The sequence below is a fragment of the Lissotriton helveticus genome, chromosome 3_1, assembly GCF_964261635.1.
Source record: "Lissotriton helveticus chromosome 3_1, aLisHel1.1, whole genome shotgun sequence".
In the NCBI taxonomy this organism is placed as follows: Eukaryota; Metazoa; Chordata; class Amphibia; order Caudata; family Salamandridae; genus Lissotriton; species Lissotriton helveticus.
In genome coordinates, this window is record NC_136061.1 from 410,686,792 (window position 1) to 410,711,477 (window position 24,686).

General features: G+C 46.1%; 1 protein-coding gene and 1 pseudogene across 2 annotated transcripts in view; both read right to left on the reverse strand.

Annotated features, from left to right (window-relative positions):
• The window catches only part of ALS2 (alsin Rho guanine nucleotide exchange factor ALS2), a 1,284,778-nt gene that overhangs the window by 105,468 nt on the left and 1,154,624 nt on the right, over window positions 1-24,686 (reverse strand). For both annotated transcript variants that reach the window (XM_078680222.1, XM_078680224.1), the window contains 2 exons: window positions 23,240-23,416; window positions 1,708-1,753 (listed from right to left, as the gene is read on the reverse strand). In XM_078680222.1, the coding sequence (XP_078536348.1) occupies window positions 1,708-1,753; window positions 23,240-23,416 (223 nt within the window). The remainder of the gene's footprint in view (window positions 1-1,707; window positions 1,754-23,239; window positions 23,417-24,686) is intronic.
• Window positions 3,329-4,581, reverse strand: LOC144825092 (metal transporter CNNM4-like; annotated as a pseudogene).

Genomic DNA, 24,686 nt, shown 5'->3' on the forward strand with positions numbered 1-24,686 from the left:
TCGCGAGCGATGCCGTGCCTCTATGACGTCCAAGTCCACGTCGGCGCGAAGCTACGAAAAGAATTTCCGAATGTTGCTGACGCAGGGGGATATTCACAAGGTGAGGAATCCACACGGCAGATGTATCTATCAGAAACACTATGTGCTACATACGGGGAGATTGCTTCCTACATCTGTGAACCTCAGCAGGGCGGGGTGAGATGCCCTGCCACTGCCTGCACTCAGCACTGCCTGTACCCGGCTCTGCCTGTACCTGTACTCACCCCTGCCTGTACCTGTAGTCACACCTGCCTGTAGTCACAACTGCCTGTACCTGTACTCACCCCTGCCTGTACTCACACTTGCCTGTACCTACACTCGGCACTGCCTGTAAGCGGACTTGTCTCTCTGGACGTGGGCTGCAGGAGATAGTCTAGCTGCCAAAAACGTTTCCTTGTCGATAAGGTTAGTTTCTTCCTTTTAACATTGCCGACACTTGTGCCCCTACCGTTACCATAAGAACAACTGAATAATGTGCCCAAACACCAAGTGCTGGTGTGCCTCGTTTTATGGAATCCGTTGGAAGCACTAGATGCGCTATCCTCCTGTACATCTACTCAGCCTGCAGGGTGGTGTGTGTGTTGGGTGGACAGTGTGTGTTGTTATCTCTGATGCGACTGGGACGAGGAGAGCACACAGACTGCACCTGAGCTCAGAGCGCCGGGGCGAGGAGGGGCGAAGCGCTTCCAGGGAGGGAAGTGGTTAGAGGCTCTGGGGAATGGGGGATGGGAGAGGCTCACATCTGCAGCTGCACCGCACGAAGGGTAGGAGGGGAAGCAGACGAGCTTATGGAGTTCAAAAATAGCCCTACATGGTAATAAGCGATCACCTTGCCTGACTCCCTGATTGGAATGGTTTAATCCCATTTGTGCAACAAGATAACTTTCTCTACTCGTGCTGCTTCTCCGTTTACTCACGCGTGGCCATCTTAAAACAAGCACTCGCCATGACGTTGTGTTTTCGCTGTAAGCCCCGTCTTTTCCGGACTGGGGGGCGTGTTTTTCTAGAGGAAGAAAGAAACGAAAAAAACACGCCCCTCAATCCGAAAAAAGACGGGGCTTACAGTGAAAACACAACGTCAGAGAGACCTTTTCTCCAATGGCTGGCTGCCGTTTAGGAGGCCAGCCAATGGAGAAGAGGGGCGGGTTCAAGCCCCACTACTAGAGACATAAGATCTCGCGAGCGAGACTGCGCAAGCGCAGCCTTCGCTAGCCGAGACCTAAAAAGGCTCACAAGAGACGATAAGTAGCTCTGGATCTTCGTGTAGTGGCATGAAAAGAACTGAAAGCAGGGGGAGTGACGACTGTATGGGCCCTGTATGTCATTTCAGTAGCAGAATGGTGTCACTGTAGAGCCACATAGCCATCAACTACCGGCACGCAGAAGTACTGCTCATTTGTTTCCAGATCCAGTCTAACACCTGGTGAATATTCAAAAGGTGCGCAACCTGCGATTACAAGTCTCTATCGGAAACATAGAGGAATGATTTACCATGCAAAAAAAGTTAATAAATGTGAACACATTAGAGTGCACATGCTGATATCTACACACATTTACCAGCTCAAATGTGTGTGTATAGTAGGTGTAACAAAAGGGCACAGTTTACATCCATAAACTCAACATTTGCTTCCAAACACAACACAGGAGGGTATGGCTGATATGCTATACCTTCTTGTTTTCTCCCAGCACCGATATCTCTGAGGGCCAAAACTTACTGTAAGAGAAAAAGTCACAGTCAGTGAACCAGCAAGATTACAAGGGGTCCTTTTTCTAAAAGAAAGTATCTATCATTTGTATAAAAATCAATTTTACAACACTTATCTTAATGTCCAAAGAATTACATTTTTCATAATTTTATTTATTGGACATCTGTAAATTTTTCATCTTTTGTGATGGTCTGCGTCAGAGTATTAGGAAAACAAGCATTGGAAATGCAATAGGTCTCGCATTACTGAAAGTTTGAGCAATTAGCGTTGCAAATAGTAACTGTGCAGAGGGGATTGGTGAAGCTAGATTACAGTGGTATGGAGTAGTGTGGCTCAGAGTGCAGGTCGTAAAGTAGATTGTTTCAGAGTAGAGTAAAGCAGCATAGAGTGGAGTGGGGCAGGGTAGAGTGCAGTGGCATAGAGTGCAGTGGTACATTAGATTAGAGTGGCATAGAGTGGATTGACATAGAGAGCACTGGTGTAGAATGGAGTGGTACAAATCAGAGTGCACTGCTGCAGAGTGGAGCAGCGTAGAGTGGAGTGGTGCACAGTACAGTGGAGAGGCCTAAAATGGAGTGGTGTATAGGTCAGTGGCCTGGAGTGCAGTACAGTGGGATAGAGTGCATTGGCATAGAGTAGAGTGGCGCAGAGTGGAGTGCAAGGGCTTGGAGTGGTGTAGAGAAGAGGGCGGTAGAGTGGAGTGCGGTAAAGTGGAGTATGCATCTGGGGAAGCACACTACCATTACAGACAACACATCTTCAACTGAAATGACCATTACATTTGCACAGATATACTGTTTCACTGCACACAAACCATAATACGTGCAAGTGTCATCACCCAGTATATTGATTTATTTTGATTGCATTAAAATACGTTTCCAACACACTTCAGAATTACCAAAACGTGCTTCATTTAGGCTTTTCTAATTCTAATATATACATGAATAACTACACTGTGAATCTACAGACATTTACATTTTGTTGCGAGTTAGAAAAAAATAACATCCTACAACCTTCGTCTAGCACACCCTTACTACTCAGCATGACTGTCCTCTCACTTTCAAGTCAGACAAAGAAAAGTAATAACGAGCTCCTTCGGAAGAAAGCCCACCATGTGACATCTGTCTTTGAATGCACAGCACATGTGATAAGATTAGAACAAGATTTAAGGGGCTGTTTACAGAAATCGTACACTGGTGGAAGGATAGGGTCACGGGAGGGATGAACTCAAGCTGGACAGCTTAAAACAAATAAAGTCAGAAAATAGTAACCAAGCACATGTGAGTTACACAGAACAAAGACATTGACAACCAATGCACAAAATGCATTGACAGGGAAGCTTTCTGAATGCCCCCCAAGACGTCTTCACCAAATCAGACAGCTGCGCTATTTGGTAGGTTACGACCTTAAATGGGTGGGTAGCAGTGTTGGGTGGGCACAGAAACTTAAGCTTGTAAAACACTCGGAAACTAATTAGCAGGCGATTGCAAAGGTACAGTAAGAACTAAATAGCATCCAGTGCTCTCAAACACCAAACCATGCTATGAGCAAGTCTGAGTATTCAATGTTAGGGTCTACAAGATCTAGACTTTGGCCTCACCTCTCTAGAACTCCTCCAGCACGGCATTGTGTTGGGTGTCATTAAATACGAAGTACAGTGGGTGGTTGTAGAACTTGGGGATGGTCTTGAGTGGCATGCAGTCATCGGGGTCCGCCATTCCTAGGTCCTTGACACAGAGGATGTCCATAATGTTAGAGCGCTCATCCTCATAGACAGAGATGTGATTGTAGCTGCTCTGAATGATCCGTGGCATGGTGCGGAAGTAAAGCACGGCATCGGCACTCAGCATGAAGTAGTCCCGCACCAGCGTAAGGATGTCCTCCTCAGTCATATTGCTGAGGGCACCTTTGCTGAACTCCTCCTTCACAAAGTTGTTGAAGGATCACCATTGCGCATCCTGTCCACCACTTTCTCTTGCATTAGGCATGTGTTAATATTATGACGGAAGGCCAGATTCAGCAGCTTGCCAAGTGGGAAAGAAAGAGGGAAAGCAATGACCATACACAAATGTGTCAGCCAGAGGGTGCAGGTGCCCAGCACCAAGCCCCAGCGTGAAAGCGAGAGCCGCTGCAGCCAGTTCACCTGAAAACGAGAGAGAGCCTGCTGCCAAAAAGATGGCACGTGCTGGTAAACCCAGCACCAGGTACAGTAGAACAGCAACTGCTGCATTGACAAATAATGGCGGCCACAGTACCACATCGTCGCAGTTGCTCCAGGCGCTTTGGATTGTGTTCCGCTTTCTGGGAACAACATTCGTGCATCACATGCAGCTCTACTAGGTCCAAGCTTAAGGAGCTAAGCTGTAAGCCAGGTGCAAGACCCGACAGCTTCACTGACAGAGCTGCCAGGATACCTAGGAGCCAGGATGGAGTACTTGGAGCCAACTTGCCATCAACTACCACCACAGCACCAGTGAAGGTATCCCAGAGCTGGTCAAAGCTGTCCGTGTGCAAATGCAAGAGCCCCCTCAGGGACAGCCGCTGTCAACAGTCACCAGTCACCGACAAGCTGCTCCAGCACCACCTCCTGAAAAACCCAGCCAGGTCCAAGATGCATTAAGTAATCCCTCTCAATTAAGGCAAAGGCTGACGGAGCGCCCAAGGGGCACATGGAAGACAACCCCAATAAAGAATGTCCATTGGAGATCTTTGAGTTGCAAGCCAAGCAGTGCGCGGGAGTGGCCTGCGCCGCATGGCCAGCTGGAAGCAGAGCAAGCACCAACAACCTACAACTCCAGTCTCCTGACCCTATCGTAGTCCGGCTGCCCAACACCATGTTAGGTAGAGCAAAGCTTCAAATACACCCCACCCACCCATTCAACTCCCATTGGTTCAAGAGGGAAAGAGAGCCACCAATAGAGAGAGGGTGGGCGGATTAATACAATTATAAAACGCTAAAAGGAAAACAGACTAAAAATAATAGGATGGGTACATTTTCTTTTTGCAGTTTATTATTCGGCACATGTCTCTCTAACAATCATAGTTAATTACATCAGATAGATAAGATCTGCCAGACTGAGTTTGCAGTGCCAAGAGAATTATACAAGTGTGTCTTTCTCCGACGCAGCAGGAGGAACCAATAAGCCCTCCTCACAATCAGAGACAGACTGGCAATTTGCAGCATGAAAATTATAATAAAAATGTTTTAAAAATGGGTAAGTCGAGCAATAAGGAAATTGCGCAGCCGCAATTATTGAAGCTCAAATATGAGTGTTAAAAAAACAAAAAAAGGGCACATCACCATGTATATCAAGCTTGGCATGCCACGCTGCATAAAAAATGTTTAAAGGGTTTTGGCGCGCCACCATTTTTAAAGCTGAGGAAGGAGGATGCTGCAAGCCGAAGAGAGGGAGCGAACAGAGAGGAGGAGTAGGAGTCAGCTGCAGCCCTGGAGAGGGAGCAAGCGTGGGTTGCGTGCAGTTCCTGAGCTTAAAGAAGCAAAAAGGAGAAAAGAATGCACCAAAACCAATGTGAAAGTTACTTACCTTTGGTAACGTTATATCTGGTAGAGACACAAACTAGCTGCATATTTATTAACTTTTGAATTCTCCCCAGATTCTAGTCTGGATCAGAACATTTGTCAGCAGTACCTCCGAGTACCGAGGATGGCGTCGTACAGCTCCGCAATGACGTCGACTCTGGTCATGATGTCAGTGGAGCCATATAAGTCCCCTCCGGCGCCCAGATGTCAGTTTCTTCTGTGAAACCTTCTGCACCAGAACGCGGAGCCACTATAGAAACTGGTTGTGGAAATAGTGTTCCAAAAAGATCAAAAATCTTTGAAACATTACTAAAGAAGGAACATCAAATGGTTTGTTAATACCAGACATGGATTTTAAAGAAAACCCCAAATCAATCAACGAAGCACAGGGCTACTTACAACCCTGCGCCCTAGTGAATAACCCTCATCTAATGGAAGAAAACCCTCACACACTGTAGACCATTCATCAATGGTAATGAATGGCATGGTAATAGCAAGCAAAAGCTATTAAAAAACACTCAGCTGTTTGTGGAATCACATCATTACGTGACATATTGAAACTGCCAATACAAGGTATGATGATACCAAACAAAGACTTTCAAAGAAAGAGCTAATAAATCAATTCTGCCCACTGGTGTCTAATCCAGTGTGAGAAAGAAAACATCCCCCACCGTACCGACCTCACACATTTGGAAATGGATGGTTTGGCAACATCTAGATAAAACCTACGTGGCAGGACAAGTGGTCAGTAGTGTCCCAACATGAATTGTGATAGGGATCACTGGTATATAAAATCTGTACAGATAAAGGGTATAACCCTTACCCTTACCCCATAGGTCGAAAGCAGATTGGAGAGGATGGGCAGGGAGTTAATGAATTTGCGTCTAGACTGTGTCTCTCCCAGATATTACGGTTACCGAAGATAAGTAACTTTTACATCTGATAAAGACATCAACTTTTGAATTAAATACCATAGCTATACTCACTTGGAGGAGGGTTTGCAAACTAAGCCCACACAAATTCTCAAAGAGAATCAGCCAGTCATAACCAACAACTGACTGCAAACACGTAGGAATAGAAGACCAAGAGCTTGGCTCTTAATAGAGCTACAATTACGGTCACAGAACATATAAATAGTAAACAACCCTACAGGCCTGAAGGAATCGGGCCTTGAGGAAAAAATGGGGGGTGGCTGCCTAGGCAACCAAGTGACAGTTACCAGACAGTTACCAGACATTATCCGCTATCCCCAAAGGGTAAAGAGAACTCGATGACCAAAAAGGGCCAAAAGCACGACAAAGAAAATCAGCGAAAGAACCGCCCTGATAAAATCCCAAAGAAGAACTATCAGTACACATTTCCCCAAAGCAAAGATGAACAACAATACTTCCTTGGTCTAAAAGAATTTAGTCTGGACTCATATTCCTCAATACGTCAATTGTATAACATCTTGCTACAAAGATGTATATATGGACATAGATTTATATACAAACATAAATGTGTCGCCAGATATCCTGATTGTCTCGGCAATTTAAATAATTTCACTGGCCAATAAGTACTGCCAAACCGCGAGAACCTACAAAGCTTGCCTTCGTATGGCCTTCATCACCATAGTCCGAAAGACTAAACACAACTTCGAGCTGTGGATACTCTTGAAGCACCAAGACAAACGAGAAAAGAAGAAAGTCAACCGCATCTTTGATGAAAACCGTCTTCTTCTTTTTTTTTTTAAGAACAAATATGTACAACACATATGACACAGCCATGTATACTCTGTATAGCTAATAACGAACTAGAAGTACGAAACAGTTCCAGAAAGAGCTTCACAATAATTTTGAAAATGGTAACGCACCTATTAATGCACTTGTCAACAACAAGCACATACACCACGCCAATGATACGAGACAAATATAATCGTAAGTCCACAACTATATGAAACACACCAGAACATTATATCATGTTTACACCGTATACAAAAAGCCACTCTGAAATGAGAGGTTTGGCAAAAATACACAACCCAGTGAAATTAAGGGTACTACACCACCAACACAACACCGTATGTGATTAAGGGTCTGTGTTATACTTTTAGGAAGAATAGCGCCACACCGGAGAGTAGCACATATATTATTTAAGAACCTGCTAATCATAAGTAACGGTGCTGAAGGGCGAGGAGAACCACTGACCTCCCCAAAGCTAGTGACCAAAGACCACTAGGTACATAAACACAGCAATCCCCAGCACATGTTGAGGGTGTCTCAAATATTTTAAAGATGCACAGCGTAAGCATAAATAATAAAAGACAAGTGTGAATCCTTTTCTTGTTTCTTTAATCTCAGGGTCTTCAAACAGCGGACACGTGTTTCGTCGCATACATGGGAAATCGTACTGCGACTTTATCATGGCTATGTCTTCTGAATTTTTTATTTTATTTATGGTGATAATTCTGACCCACAAGGGGTTCTGTGTCTCATGACATTTAAGTGTAGCTGTGTGTATACCAAAGGGATTCCGATATGTCCCACAAGTCTGCAGCCGGTTTCTATTTGCAGAGTGCCGGAACGTCGTTCTCTGATGTGCTCAGATACGGGACAAGAGCACAGCAGAGACGTTGTGAGACACATAACTCCTTGTGGGTCGGAATTATCACCACAAATAAAAGATTTTTTTCAGAAGACATAGCCTTGATAAAGTCGCGGGACGATTTCCCATGTATGCGTCGAAACAGGTGTCGGCTGTTTGAAGACCCTGAGATTAAAGAAACAAGAAAAGGATTCACATGCTTGTATTTTATTATTTATGCTTACGCTGTGCATCTTCAAAATTTTTGAGACACCCTCACCTTGTGCTGAGGATTTCTGTGTTCAACACCGCAGGTGACTTGGTGTAAGAAAAGGCTGCCTGTCAAATGGTATCATAAAGAACTGACATCACGAGAAACAACAGTAATGATTCCTAACCGAATTGAGGAATGCAGAAAATAATAGGTACATCCTCTCCCGAAAGCAGGTAATGCCAATCAGACAGAACCACATATATCAAGAAAATCATAGGAAGAAGAAAAGCTTACTATAAAGTAAATAAATCCTCCGACTATAAAAGGTGTCTCCTAAGACTTTTATATATGATTGGCAGCCTTGTTGGTGACCAAAACGGCCTGACACCCTAGGAAATATTGTCTGAAGCCAAGGACAACAAGCCTTCAAATTTACCTTGGTCTTGGGGCAAGTTAGCCAACCCATGCATCATAAACATTTGGCTGCCAATTTACAGCACCACAATATAGAGCAGGAATAAGAATTGCCTGCAGTTTAGGTAATGATTATGCCTTCACTAGACACTGTTTCTTTGCCTTAGACGAATAACTCGCATGCAAATAGCATTCAAATAATGCAAGCATATATTCTAAGCCTGAGCAAAGCTTCAACTTGCTGAAGCACCCGATTTCTCCAAGAGTAGAACCAAAGAGTCACTACACACCAGCCTACAACTGGCATAACCATATATCTCTAAAAGAACACTGAAGAAGAAAGCCATGCAACTTGCTTACTGAACTGCTTCGAAGAAGCATGCAACACAACACATCTGCATCTACACAGGAAGTCACCTCTCTTAATGATAGCCTCTTGAGCAGAAAGCTCATCCTCAGAGTTCAGGGAACATTCCTCAGTCATTTAAATCAATACACAAAGAGAAAAGAAAACGGTGCGGAGATTATAGCCACCGCTCCTCACGGGAATACCTATGGTAGTACTGAAACCGAAACTGAACATAAACAACTAACAACAAAAAATATATCCCAAGCCTAGGAACAAGCAAAGCACACAGCAACAGAAAATGTAGGACTACGACTGTAGTTCTAAGCCTTCCATGGAAGCCTCTTTTCGCTGCATCTGTCTGATTCCCATAAAAGAATGGCACCATAGAACTGTATGGTGGCCGAAGCAGACTGCACAGCTTTAGAGAAACCTGAAGATACCAACCAAGCCCGACGCCTTAGCACCATTGCCGTTGCCATGACCAGACCCACAGAATCTGTCATGTCCATGCAACACCTTATGGTAAGCCTAGTGACCTGCTGACCATCTATAATCAAGTTGCCTACCTCAGCACAGAGGTTATCCGGACAAGATGGAAGAGGTTCTGTAAAGAATCCCATAAAGCATAGGAAAAATGCCCCAGCACACAAGACATGTTGGTGGCTCTCAATGCTAATGCTAAGCTGGCTGAAGCAAATATGTGATTTCCACAAGCATCACAACTACTAGCATCCTTGCCCACAGGAGTCCTAGGAGTAGAATCTACATCCTGAGACAACGTTGCAGTCTGAGTCACCAGGCCTCTAGTGAAAGGATGCCTATGAAAACAAACTGGATCCCTAGGTGCAGACAAATGCCTACGTGCAATATCCGGATCGACTGAGAGCCTAGACTCAGGCTTTGGCGGGTGCCGCTCGAGGCGAGTGAAAGGACTCTGTGTTTCCTGCAACTGGTGAACCGTGTGGAGTTCCCCCCTTCATTCCTGGGAAGCTATCTGTGCCTCATATCGGCGTGGGGAGACGAGGGACTGCGAGTCCCAGGACCGCCAGCGGCTTGGCTGGCCGACGCACCTGAGACTCTTCCCTCCTGACCCCGCCCCCACCGGGGAGTTTAAAGCCACGCCTCGCGGCCCCCGCTTCGCGGGAGCCGCTCGAGGCGAGTGAAAGGACTCTGTGTTTCCTGCAACTGGTGGACCGTGAGGAGTTCCCCCTTCATTCCTGGGAAGCTATCTGTGCCTCATATCGGCGTGGGGAGACGAGGGACTGCGAGTCCCAGGACTGCCAGCGGCTTGGCTGGCTGACGCACCTGAGACTCTTCCCTCCTGACCCCGCCCCCACCGGGGAGTTTAAAGCCACGCCTCGCGGCCCCCGCTTCGCGGGAGCCGCTCGAGGCGAGTGAAAGGACTCTGTGTTTCCTGCAACTGGTGGACCGTGAGGAGTTCCCCCTTCATTCCTGGGAAGCTATCTGTGCCTCATATCGGCGTGGGGAGACGAGGGACTGCGAGTCCCAGGACCGCCAGCGGCTTGGCTGGCCGACGCACCTGAGACTCTTCCCTCCTGACCCCGCCCCCACCGGGGAGTTTAAAGCCACGCCTCGCGGCCCCCGCTTCGCGGGTGCCGCTCGAGGCGAGTGAAAGGACTCTGTGTTTCCTGCAACTGGTGGACCGTGAGGAGTTCCCCCTTCATTCCTGGGAAGCTATCTGTGCCTCATATCGGCGTGGGGAGACGAGGGACTGCGAGTCCCAGGACCGCCAGCGGCTTGGCTGGCCGACGCACCTGAGACTCTTCCCTCCTGACCCCGCCCTCTCATCCCAGGTGACTTCTAGTTTCATTGGATATAAAAATACTGAGGGCAACGCGTCACGCGGGACGCGCGCGGGCTAAGCCCGGGCTAAGCCCGGGCAAAGGGCGGGCCGTTCTAGGCCGTTAGAGGCCGGTAGAGACCGGACCGGGCTATCCCCCTAAGGACGTTATTTTGGGAATCCTTTGTTTATTTGTGGAGTGCTCATTGTCTTTACAGCTGTAAGCCATATCATGGCCAGTAGGGAAACAAGAAGTAAATCCGCGAATGCGGCCTCAGGTACTATGGACAAATTTCTCCTCAAAATCAATACTACTGCAAGTAATGGGCCCTTGTCACCCGTAACATCGATTGAGGAGGGGGTAGAATGTAATGGTTTGTGTTCTTTGTCTAATTTCAATTTAACCACCAATACTAGTACTCCAATATTGCTTGATGCCACCCATATGTCTCTACTAGACAGTATTGACCAAACCATAGAGTCTGTACTGCAACAGATTAGGACACCATCTTCCACGCAGAGGGATGGGGATACTTATTTACAACAAGGGGTGGTGATGGACAGAGTCTCTGAATTAAGCAGAGTACTCTCACCCAGTCAAGAGATCAGGGCTAGATCCAACACCGTTTTTTAGCTCATTGCACCATCCCAGTTTCAGAACCTGGCTGTATGAAAATTAGTCTGTCCCTGGCCCAGTGCATCATGGGAACAGGGCAGACCAGACTACAAAAGCCAATTCTTACACTGGGAAGGAAACAAGCTTCCGGGGACCGGTTTCTGCCATTTCAGGCGTCTTCGGCCCGGCTTGCTTGAATCCTGATGGTGCAATGAGCAAGGGACTCACATCTGAGTATACCCTTCCACGCTTAGGGTGGACAAAATTATTTACAACAAGGGGTGGTGATGGACAGAGTCTCTGAATTAAGCAGAGTACTCTCACCCAGTCAAGAGATCAGGGCTAGATCCAACACCGTTTTTTAGCTCATTGCACCATCCCAGTTTCAGAACCTGGCTGTATGCAAATTAGTCTGTCCCTGGCCCAGTGCATCATGGGAACAGGGCAGACCAGACTACAAAAGCCAATTCTTACACTGGGAAGGAAACAAGCTTCCGGGGACCGGTTTCTGCCATTTCAGGCGTCTTCGGCCCGGCTTGCTTGAATCCTGATGGTGCAATGAGCAAGGGACTCACATCTGAGTATACCCTTCCACGCTTAGGGTGGACAAAATTATTTACAACAAGGGGTGGTGATGGACAGAGTCTCTGAATTAAGCAGAGTACTCTCACCCAGTCAAGAGATCAGGGCTAGATCCAACACCCGGAAGCTTGTTTCCTTCCCAGTGTAAGAATTGGCTTTTGTAGTTTGGTTTGCCCTGTTCCCATCATGCACTGGGACAGGAACAGACTAATTTGCATACAGCCAGGTTCTGTAACTGGGATGGTGCAATGAGCTAAAAAACGGTGTTGGATCTAGCCCTGATCTCTTGACTGGGTGAGAGTATTCTGCTTAATTCAGAGACTCTGTCCCTCACCACCCCTTGTTGTAAATAAATAAAAGAGGGATGGGGATACATCACGTGCTTCTAATGCCGTGGAGCTATCCCCTGTGGTGGAGCTAACACAGTCTGGGGCCGAGGGTGGGGATCTCAACCCAATTGAACATGTGGCGTGTAGATTGGATCCGGTACCAAAACTGAAAAGGAAAAGAATTAGAAAACGCAAAAATGCTAAAAGGGCCAAAATAGACGGCATTTTGGATGTGAGGGAAGATAGTACAACTTCTTCTGTGCCGCCAAGTCTTGGTACTGCGGACATGGAGGTGCTTGTAACTCCGCCTATTCCCCCGGTATTTGTGGTCCCTGAGCCATTTCTTTTCGGGGGGGTCTCTAATAACAATAATAACATGGCACTTCTAATTACCACGTTTACTGATATCCTTAACAGTTTTTTAAAACCCTTAGCCCTCAAATTAGACTCAATAGAATCGAGACTAATAGATTTAGAAAAACTAAGAGGGGGCACTGAGGTTCATGTGGGGCTGGGAGAAAGCACACGGGGAATACAGGGGCATACTGCCGGTGTATCCTCCCTGTCTATGTCTACTCCGGCTGTGGTTGCAACATCCCTGACAGTACCACCAGGGGAATACACAAATAACTCCGTTTTATCGGAGCGCCCATTAGTGATTGGACCACATCCCAGGTTAGAGCCACCGCTTCCTGCTCCCAGGTTAGTGCCACCGTGACCAGCACCCAGGAGATCAAAGCTATTAGCTCCAACCGTTCCATCTACACAGGAGAGATCTTCAAATGGGATGGTAAACGGTTCGAAAAGGCAGGTTGATCCCAAATCTGGGCACAAGGCAGTGCATCTACCTCCTGAGGCAGTGGGTTACACTGTAATTTTGATGGGTGTACCTGAGCTAGTAAGTGGTGCAATGGAACCATATGAATCCTTGCATAACAAGGTAATTAGTTGGCTAAACATTAATAGACCCCTACCGCCGCATTTAAAGGGTGATGTTCTTATGGTTAGAAGGGTCCCATGGGTTGGGTATACATCTAAGAAAAGAGCGGGGGACTGCATTATTGTTAGTTTTAGGAACCCCCAGGTAGTCACTTACATCAGTGACTGGTTGGGTAATGCGGGTAATACTGGCATCGAGTTGGTCCCCCTTTCATATTTCTACCCCAATGTGCCCACACACAATGGGAGGAAGGAGGAGGGGTGGACGCGGGTGGGCTTTGCTGTAGATGGGACAAGATACAGGCCTAGGCAGAATTTATTCCCGGCCCGAATTAATTATGCACACCCCAACAGATACACTTGCCTCGACGAGGTGGATTGACTTTGTTGGGGTGTTCCCTTGAATTCCCATAGATCTAGTGAGAGTGGACCTGTAAGACAGGGGGAGGTAACGGTTGTGTTGGAGACTTCTGACAACAGGGACCGGGAGCTATCCCTAAGGAGCATATTAGAGACCCCTACTGTGACGGACAGGGTAGCAGGTACTTTACCCCAAAATGGCTCTGATCTCACTCCAATACTGCCAGGTGTTGTCAAGACCAATTCCACCCTCCAGTCCACTTTGGAGCCCCTAGTATGTCACCACACATCTCGATCAAGGGGTGATGCATCGGAGGCTCCACTTGGTTTATCTGTAGGACAGACACCGAAAACCTCTAGTGAGGTTTTGAAGTTCCTGTCCTGGAATGTAGCGGGTATCGTGAATAAAATTCACACTGAGGATTGGGACTTGTTAGTGGAAGGTAGTGATATTTGCCTATTCCAGGAGACTTGGGCAAGGGAGCCCCTGAGCAGAACGGGCTATGCAGTTTTTGAAATCCTGGCTAGCTGGAATGGTAGGGGGAGGCCCTCGGGGGGTCTGGCGGTTTGGGTGGCTTCGCACGTTGGGTGTTCCGCGGAGAACATTTCCACGTTCTCCAGGGACATCCAGTGTGTGCTCCTTAGTTGGCCAAACGCTGTAAACCTAGCTATTGTTAATGTATACTCCCGCCCCGTTAGTGTGACTTCAGAATCACCTATCCTGGATGACCTTTTCTCCTTCCTGGGCCAACTTCCTAATGATTGCAAAATAGTGATGGGCGGTGACTTTAACTGTCACTTTGAACCTCTGAAAGGTCTAAAGGAGGGTGCTATCACTATGGAAGATGACCATTGGGGTGTTCCTCCTTGCCAATCTCCTCATCCAAAAACCTGGTCCCCATTGGCAGTTCAAATCATGTCCCTTACATTGAATTTTGCGCTGAGGGCTTGTAACGGACGGACTCCGTCCGATAGCCCCTCTGTGTGCACTTTTAATAGAAGGGATCATGAATCAAGATTGGACTACTTAGTTGTTGATATCTCCTTATGGTCCAAGGTCCAGGATTTTAGGATATTGCCTAGAACAGATAGCGATCACAACGCACTGTTACTAGAAATTAAATACCCCGCTTCTATTGGCAAGTCACTTTCTTCTAGCCCATGTGGCGACCCCGGGACTCTGGTCCTTACCTCTAATAGACGCAGGGTCAAATGGGGAAAAATTATTAGCGCAGAAGATAACATAAGGAGGATTTATGAAGTAGCACTCCCTAAATTTGAAGAACTGGAGGATCTAGTAAATCTACCATGGCAACCCGATTTTAATGAACAGTTAGGACGCATCCATGAAAATTTGGTGGGTGCCCTAGGTGAGGTTTTTTATCCGGTGGTACCAGCACGTCGCAAAAAGACCAGAACCTCATCCTGGTATAATTCCTCTTGTAAAAAGGCAAAAACAGAGCTTATTGCCGCAATTAAAGAAGGAAAAGACAGGGGAAGGGTTGCTGAATTGAGGAGGAAGTATAAGGCGGCCTTAGTACTTGCAAAGTCAGTGTGGGATTTGAACCACTGGCAGGAGCTCTCCCTAGCATTGGAAACCAGGGATCTTAAGAAATGTTGGTCCTTGGTAAATTTTGGCACAGGTGAACCCAAAGCTGCAGTAGAGCCAAATATTGCATCTTCTGTGTGGGAAGAACATTTTGGTAAATTATACCAAGATATTGAACAACTGACAGATGTGGACATCATCTTTGATGATTTACCCACCTCTGCAGTTGGTATGGAATTTACCCTTGTAGAGGTAGTGGGAGCGATGGAGAAGCTATCAAGGTGGAAGGCCCCGGGACTAGATAGATTACCTGGTGATCTTTTCAGATATCATTCAGAAATCTGGGGCCCATACTTTCAAATTCTTTTTAATGCCATTTTGGGAGGCATGGGGGTCCCTAGTACTTGGCTGGGGGCGGAGATAGTGCCCATTTTCAAAAAGGGCTCTCCTCTGCTCCCAGCTAACTACAGGCCGATCAGCCTCATAGATGTCCCCCAAAAACTCTTTTCCCGCCTTATCCTGGACCACTTTATGGACTGGATGGAGGCAAATGAAATCCTGAGCCCGCTCCAGGCTGGCTTCAGGAAGAACACGTCCACCATGGACCAGATCTTTCGCCTCGTCCTCCTATACTGGAAAACTGTGAGGATAGAGGGGGGGAGACTATACATGGTGTTCGTGGACCTGAAGTCAGCCTTTGACATGGTCCCACGGAAGAAGCTCTGGGAGGTTCTGAAAAAGCTAGGTGTTCCCACACAACTATTGTATGCCATAATTAGGCTCCATTACAATAACTACGCACAGGTTAGGTGTGGTAGGGATGGAGAGTTGTCGAAAAGGTTTCCTGTTCGCCGAGGGGTGAGGCAGGGTTGCGTTTTGGCGCCAACCCTGTTTTGCCTCTTTGTTAACAATGTTATAGCTCACCTGGACAACGTCAGCCATAATGATGCCCCCCTTTTGGCAGGTAGGAGGGTGCCAGCAATTATGTTTGCTGACGACACCCTCCTGCTTTCCAAATCCCCGATGGGGATTCAAAGGATCCTAGATGGATTTGGTCTCTTTTGCTTGCAGCATGGTCTTGAAATCAATACCGAAAAGACCAAATTCATGATCTTTAACCCATCTACAAAGGCAAGACCAAACCCCACCCTGGGCGAAGCTAGGCTGGAAACTTTTCAATACCTGGGGGTAACATTGCATGAGAATCTCTCCTGGGAACCTCAAATATCTAAATCCCGGTTGAAGTTGTGTCAACTCTCAGGTGCAATTCTTAAGGTTGTGAACACTTCGAATTTTAAACCCATAAGCCCAGCATTAGAGCTTTATAAAACTCAAGCCAAGGCAGCTGCATCTTATGGCAGCGAGCTTTGGGGGTATAGAGCGGGGCATGAACTGGCTAAGGTGGAGAATAATTTTCTAAGACGCCTTGCTTCCCCTAAGACTGGATGTGGGTCTACCTTCTATCGCTACAGAACTGGAGTCCAGGCCATTGAGATTCTGGCACAGGCTATGGACTACCAGCGAACTCGCCCACTACAGGCAGGATCTCACCCATGTGTTGAGTCTTAATAAACGTGATAGAATCCCATGGTTGGCTTTTGTCAAAAAGGAATTGTATAGGTTGAAATTGCAGGACCTATGGGAGGACCCGGAGCATGGGTGTCATACCATCTCTCGTAAAAATTTGGTGCGAATTCACAAGGAATCTAGTCTAGCCCTTCTCACGTCTGCTACCACCAACGGGCACCCTGACTGCTCGTTTTTTGGAATTTAAGAATTCTTATGAATTTGAGGTTTTATGGATATCATATTCCCCATCCTGGCGAGGAAATTGTTCATACAGTGGAGGTTAGGCACTTTGCCCCTAAAAACCTTCACTTGTAAATGGCTTATGGGGGGGATAGAGTTTGTCCTGGATGTAATATGTATGATGAGGAGGAAACTCATCCTTTTTTCTTCTGCCCAGCATATACTAAACCTAGGAAATACTGGCTGATGCCTATATGCAGGAATCTGGGATCTAGATCCTATTTAACTGTATATAGAATTCTAAAAACAAGCACTTTGCCTCATATTGTATTTGCAGTGGCCAAATTCATCATGGCTACATGGCAGTTAAGGAAGAAATTATTGCCTGCATAATTGGCGTATTTGTGAATGTTTCTTTCCTCACTAGGTCATCCCCTTTTTTAATTCTATAACTTACTTTTAGGGCATGTAACTGAATTTCCAATTCATTTTTACCTCTTGCTATATAATTGAAGTTTCTTACTACTGTATTTTGGAAGATGTAATGCATTTTTTAAATGATGTTGACATATTGTATTATTATCACTGTATTTTAGAAATGTAATGCAACTTTTAAATGGTGTTTTTAATCTGTATTATAAGTAATTGTTTGTATGAATCTTTTATGGTCTAACGACCGAAATAAAGAAACTTTGGATTGGATTGGATTGGCTTGGTTTTGCCCAAGAACCTCGCTAAATGTCAAGTAGGGCTTCACTATACAGAAGAAAAGGCTCTTCTCCCACCTGCCCATAGCAAAGGATTTCAAACCAAAGTTCTGTAGACATCTGCGCCATGAGCAGTGACAAGTCTAAAACTGCTGCCACTTCCCTCAGCATGTCTGCAAAGGAGGAACACGAGTCTGGCAAAGAATCCAGCCCACTAGCCTCACCCAGAGCTGTAAGCCAGCTCTCCTCTACCCGAAACACATTGGTGTTGGAAATGGGCTGAATAAGTCCTGTCCCAGTCGAAACTGGTGGACCTCCCAAAGCATTTCCCTGAAAAGGGGCCACAAATTGTACAATCCCCTCAGTGTTGCACAGCCGACTCCGTATCAGACGCCGTATGACGCCAAAGTGGCGCTATCACGATGTCAACTGGAGGAGGAGCGGCGACTTCGAACGGCGCTGCCGATGTCAATGTTGGTTGATCGTAGGCAAAGATCCCGAAGGACTGTGAGCCTGTGCCAAAGCGACGCCAGCCAACATTGACCAGCGCCGATCCATTGACTCCGATGGCCCAACCGTCCGCGAGGACAAATCCTCTGACGGTGCCCCACTCACCTCCGAGGGCCCTAGAGGCGCTCTAGAAAGAGAGGAGATCCCAAAGATGAAGTGTAAAGAATCATAATATTCACTCATCTGAGCCATCGATGCACCCACTTCCGGAAACATGGGAAAACGCAGTGCAGAGTCGCATACAGCTTCCTCAGCCGTCGAGTGGGTGGAGCTATGAGAGGCGGAGTCTCAACGCGCTGAAGTCTGAGAATGCAGCGACTTCAACTATTCCTTACCTTTCAAATTCCCTGGAGAACAATGTCCTCCTGACCTGCTTTGGCTCCTAGATCAACACCGCAAATGCTCCTCCTGGGACGACGAAGACCGAGGCTGGGAAGCCTCAGAAGATTGCAATACATGCACTGCCATCAACTTTGGTTTTAGTTTCTGGCAGGAACCACGATCCTTGGTGTTGTGGTGCTCACCTAAACACCACATACAAATTGTATGCAGGTCTGGCACCAACATATGTCAGCTACAAGACCCACAAGATTTGAAACCTGTCGACATTAGACAAAGGCACACTGTTCCACCGACACCAGGTGTCGAGTTAGGTCGAGAAAAGTAATCTTGAAGAACTGCTTCCCCGTGTCTGCGTTACGGCACGGAAAAGAAGAAACTGACTTTCACACATAGGAGGGGACTTCTATGGCTCCACTGACGTCATGACCGGAGCCGTATGACAACATCACTCGGCGCGCAAAGGTACAGCTGAAAAATTTACAGATCCAGATTGGCGCCTGGGGAGATTTCAAAAGTTAAGGAATCAGCGGCTAGATGTCTCAATCAGATAAATAACATAACAAGTAACAGGACATGCAACAGGGGCAGTTCTTAAGGGAGGTTACAATGAGAAAAGGTGGTACTAAGGAGGCACTACTAAGCCAATTAAACAATGAAAAGGCACAATTTATTAAGGATAGTAACAGGAGCCAATAAAAAAAATGGGCAGAAAGTGGGAGGAGCTTAATGCTCATATCCTAAATACAGCATGTCTCGAAGAGACAGCACAAGCGCTCCCTAGGCGAGACATAAAAAGGTAAGGGCATGGATGTGGCACAAAGTTAAAGAAGGGGTTGCAAGTGCAAGGAAAAAGGGAGACTAGAAGCAATCAAAAAACAAGACAACCTGGAAATAGACTTCTCTGTTTTCTCTGCACATGGTAAGAAGATTTACCTGGTTGGTGTTTGCAAAACAAATCTCTGGCAAACAAATCTCTTAGAAGAAACTAATTTGAGGAGTCCTACATGGTTCTTCACTCAGCCCAACCCTCTTCAGTATGTACATGTACATGATGCTGCTGGCAGACGTCATCTGCTCACACAACATCAACAAATTCACCTACGCTGATAACACACAACTAACTTTGCCTCTATCAGACAAAACACCCAACACTAGGAACAACTTCAACTCGTGCATAACTGAAGTGGCTACCCTCATGAAGTCCAACTGCCTCAAACTTAATACATAACAAGGCTCAAGTGGTTATCTTCGGAAAGGATGCCTTGACGTTGGAGTCTGCCTGCTGGCCTACTGGCCTAGTAGCCACAACCAGAACACTAGCAAGTAATTACGAGATCATGTCCGCCCAGGTCCATGTAGTCTCGATGGCCTGCTTTCACACCCTGCGGATACTGAAAAAGATATTTAAAACCAGGAAAATTGTCACCGAAGCCCTCATTACCAGCAGACAGGAGAACAGGAACATCCTCTACGCAGGAATCATCAACCACACCATAAAACACTTCAGGCCGTCTAAAACACAGCAGCCAGGTTTATCCCCAACTTACCATGCAGGACAGCACAGAACTAAACTGGATCCCAATACATCAACATTCACAGTTACAGCTCCTCACGCACACATACAAAGTACACAACACAGGTCCAGCATTCCTGAACGACCCTGTGCAATTCTTCCAACCCTCGAGGAACCTCCGCTCAGTGGACACTCACTAGCACATGCGCAATGCATATGCAAAAACAGATCAGGAGGTCGTGATTTCTCATATATCACACCTAAAGCATGAAACAACCTCCGACACCAGAGGCTCCTCATCGCTTTTTGAATTCCTGAAAAATCTAAAGACCTAGCTCTTCCAGTAAAACTCCTCAAGGCAAGCCCACAGACCTGCATAGTGCCAGGATACCCTCACGAGCGATAGTATGCTATAAAAATCAAAATAACATGACATAACATAACATAGCAATCCAGTCGCCTGCATCTGTCCTTCTTCAGCATGAAGAAGTAATATTGTAACAGCCAGCCTGTATTTTCCAGTCAAGGGCACTCTCGTTTAGCCAAAAGAGCTATCCTTTCTTGGAGCATAATGGTTAAGTGCTCCTCCGAAAGATAATCCGATATGGGTGGAAGGTGTGAAAGATCGAAAGGAACGGCAGGGCCTAGCCTTGTTGGAAACACGGGAGGACCCACCTGCCATATATTATCTTTTGGCACCTTGGAGGAAATATCTGATCCTGCCTCCCACGGAGTGGTCGTGTGGTGATCATGACAAGCTAAAGCGACTTGGAGTTGGATGCAAGTGTGCCACTGAAGCACCATACTAGTGCCAACTGCACTGCCCAAGCAGTCAGTGGTGTCCAATCCAGAACAATGATACTTCACAGCGTGCCTACCATCTTGGATGTGTGAGACAAATATGTCCAGAAATTCCTCAGGGACCACCAGCAAAATCTAGCCAACCCTGGACCATGGGTATATCTTCTCAGCAAGCAGCTGGCATTGATTGACTGGAGGGCTAGACTGGCAGAGGAAAGCATCCACTTTACAAATGTTTCAAGACGTCGCTACTCTCTGTCAGGAGTTGTGGCAAGGAATTGGGGTTCACTCTACTGGTGGAATCTTGAACAATCGAACTTTCTGGCAACAAAATCAGGGTTGCCCGGTGCCAGCCTGTGGCATCTGTCAACCAAGCTGCTCACTGGAGGATAGGAACAGGGGTTATACCATGTTTCCATAAGGGTGTCAGTAAGGGCTTCATGAAATTGATTATAAGTGCAAAATCTCTGCTGTATGATTCGTTACTACAGGTAAGTAGGTACTCTCTTATGTTTGTGGTCAAGGGGGAAGAGTACAATCCAGTGTTCAGTGAAGTGTCTAACCCAGTGGTGTCTTGCAAATCTAGATATAAATTGTCATCATCATAATAATGGGGAAAGTACTCCCCAGATTACCAAGTGCATCCCCAAAAGCTGGTTGGCTCTGATCATAGTCGAAACTGAAAAGTTGATGGTGTGTTTGGTTTCGTCTTCAAGACAAAAGCATGTTCTTATCTGAATCAGAATGAACTGTGGCCAAGTGTGCAGAGACAGTTTCGAAATGCAAACTCGGCCAGGTTGAGATAGATTCAGCTAAGAGCTGGTGACAATTACAGGCCTCCAGTGCTGGAATCAATGTTACAGGAGCCAGCATGGATTTGACGGGTTGGATATTGGCTCCAGTGTCAGAGTGGAACCAGAGGTGCATTCTGGAAGCTCACATGATGCTGAGGGGAGACCCATTGGCGGTATACTGACTGGAGGCCTCAGTGGATCTATGGGCCTGAATGCAAGCCAAGGGGAACAGGAAGGGTACCAAAAATACACAACATGGCTTCTCTGAAGGGCTCAATCTTTTGCACAGTCGCCAATGGACCCGGAAACTTAAAATCAGTTGCAGAATCCACTCTTTTAGATGGGACCGAGAAGGAGATTGCAAGACACCCAAACATTCTCATAACTTCACAGTTTGAGAGTGACGGGACAGGGAAAATCCCACTTGGCCTTCTTGTGCTTCTGTTTCAATTTTGACCTAATGGAAAATTTGGAACTTGATGACATGTTGCGGAAAGGTCCTCGACAGTGAAAACAGGTTTTGTCCACAACTTTGAGTGGGACTTCCAAGACTTCTTTTGCGTGCTCAGCAATGTACAGCTTGCGGTTCCAGATCCCCTTTGGGTTCACAAAGCCAGCTGTGCGAAGAAACCAAACATCAGGGGCGGACCTTGTGGGGATGAGTTACAAAAAATCTGTTTACAATAGTCCATAGAAGGTTTAAACCCTTGAAGTTTAGGAGGGGACGTAGTTCCTTTGCACAATACAAAAAGGAATTTTGAAGCATGAACTTGTCATCTAACGAGAAAAAGTTGGGTGTGAGCTTTTGATCTGCAAACAAAAGCATAGAAAGAAAGGAACCAACGTCAGCCCAAAGGGGTGTAATTTTATGTGGCTCCATTCTTCACTTCCGGGGTGAATAAAGTTTGTGTGGAGCTGCATGACGCAACCTACGAGCAACCATCTTTTTTCTTGACAAACCGGTGTAACAGACATGAGAAGCAAACTTGCTGATGGTTGTGGTGTCTTTTCTTGATGGACAACCCATCACCCTCTTGGCATTCTTTGCTCCATCTCACCCCTCAAAAGTAGTGGAGGAGAAGCACCAACCCTTGGACCACAAAAAAGTCATGAGTTTTTAAATCGATTGAACCAAGGATCACTGGCTTGACGATTATCTTTTCATGGGGGTCTCCAGAGAAAAGAAGAAATGGACCACATCGAAGTGGATGTCCTCAATAGTAAAATCTACTATGCACTGGCCAGGAAGCTGTCCTTGAAGGGTCTGAGAGTTCATCTGACCAGAGCCAATGATGCTACCCCTGTGTTGGCACTGGTGCATGTTCTGGAGATCTGTCAGGCCGCGACAAGGGAGTCATCCATGCATTCACAAAGCACTACTGCCTTAATAGCCAGGACTGATGGAAACGGAATATTGCCTGTTCAGTCCTGCAGAACTTTTTGATGTGAACTGTTCCACAGACCACCACCTAGGGAGGTACTGCTTTTGTATGTACTCACAAGGTGAGAAATCTGTGGTTAGAGGTAGCTAAAGTCATTTATAGTCTTTACAAAATATACAAATTCATAAAATGGGTTATCAACACAGTGAACAATCCCTGTACTTAGTCACAGTCTTCTTGGGCAATACAAAATATTTCACTTTAAGATTCCCTCCTGGCATCACCAAACCATAATTCATGTCAAAACTCAACAGCATTTGTATGATAACACCTCTTGGATTGTATAATTTCAAGAAGAATTCTGAAGACTAAGGAACATCAACTTAGAGTTTACTGAATTAAATATATTGTTGGGCTTCAAAAGGGTATCAGATAAAACTTACCTAGGCACTCCAAGAAAGCTGAGCAGTGCCATGTCTGCCTGTTTGTTCAGGCGCAGTACACACTCCCAATACATATCCTCCTCGCGTTCACTGTCCAAAGCATAGAGCATGAACAAGGGTGGATACAGCCTTGGCAACAGCACAGGAAGCAGCAGGCCAGAGCTTGTCACCACATACCTGAAGAGAAAAGGAAGAAGTCATCACAGATTACATCTGAGATATGGGGCAAGGTGGTGCCATAAGGAAATAGCACAACTGAGTGAGCACACACATCACAGGATAATAAACCATTAAGTTAGTACTCCAGAAAGATTGGATTAGCCTTCTAGTGGAGGAAACAGCCAACTTAACTGGGGCAAAGCATGCCATTACAGCACATGCCATCAGAACGCAAGTACCATCACATCGCAATGCTATTACAACACATCTAGTGCACACAGATAAATGGAAATGGGAGTTAGTTTAATCATGTCTTTTGTCTGTTTCATCACAAGAGGCTTTAGCTTTGCCATTATTCCAAGAGCTCCCTATAATCCTTATGTGACCAGTAACAGGAGATACCGGCTTCATCAGGATTATGAGTTGTGATGTTTCAACTGAGGACTGTGCCTGTGGAAAGAAGGTGAAAACCATGCGAGACATGCTAGGAGGAAACCTGTGGAAAGCAAATGAAACCCCCAAGGTGAACCTCGAGAGGAAACGGTTTGGAAACCAGTATGAAAACAGTGTCCTGCATTATTTATGTGAGAAGCCAGCCATTCCACCATGACCAAGCTTGCTGTCCTTTAATAAAGTTATTAGCAGAAACTGCCGTCACAGCAGTTCCTTTCAATGCATTTTACTGTTTGCTACAGGGCTGGGTCGGAAGGAAGCAACCCTACAGTAAACAGTATTCTTTTCCCCCCTAAAAAGACGAGCAAAGAAAGGATTTTGTTTTTAAAAAGAAAAAAAGTAATGCTCCTCTTGCCATGAATACCTTCTCCCATGGTAAGGGGATCATCAGAATGGTCTAACTGTTCCTTACCACCAAATGACTACATGTCCACCCATCTTAATAGGGTAGGCGGATATGCCGCCTTTTCTCCGATGACCTTTGCTTCACAGGGCTGTCGGAGAAGTTTGGCCACACCAGACACAGAGTAGTCTCTGTCATGGCCAAACTTAAGGTACGACTCTAATTAAACTTGCCAAGCAGACCACTATATTGGCGGGGAGGGAACTCCATCACCATTGCAATAAAGTACCCTCTCCGCCAATATATAAATCGGGGTTTTAGTCTCCAGTGAAGGTAACCTACATAAATTACATTGAAGAAAAACACAGAAAATTATTGGCAATAAAATAAAATAATAATTTACATGTCACGTGTAAGGCAACACTTAAAAAATGAGTCAGCAGAAGTTTGTTAATATTCTTCTTTCATTTTAAAATGTATTTGTACATCTTT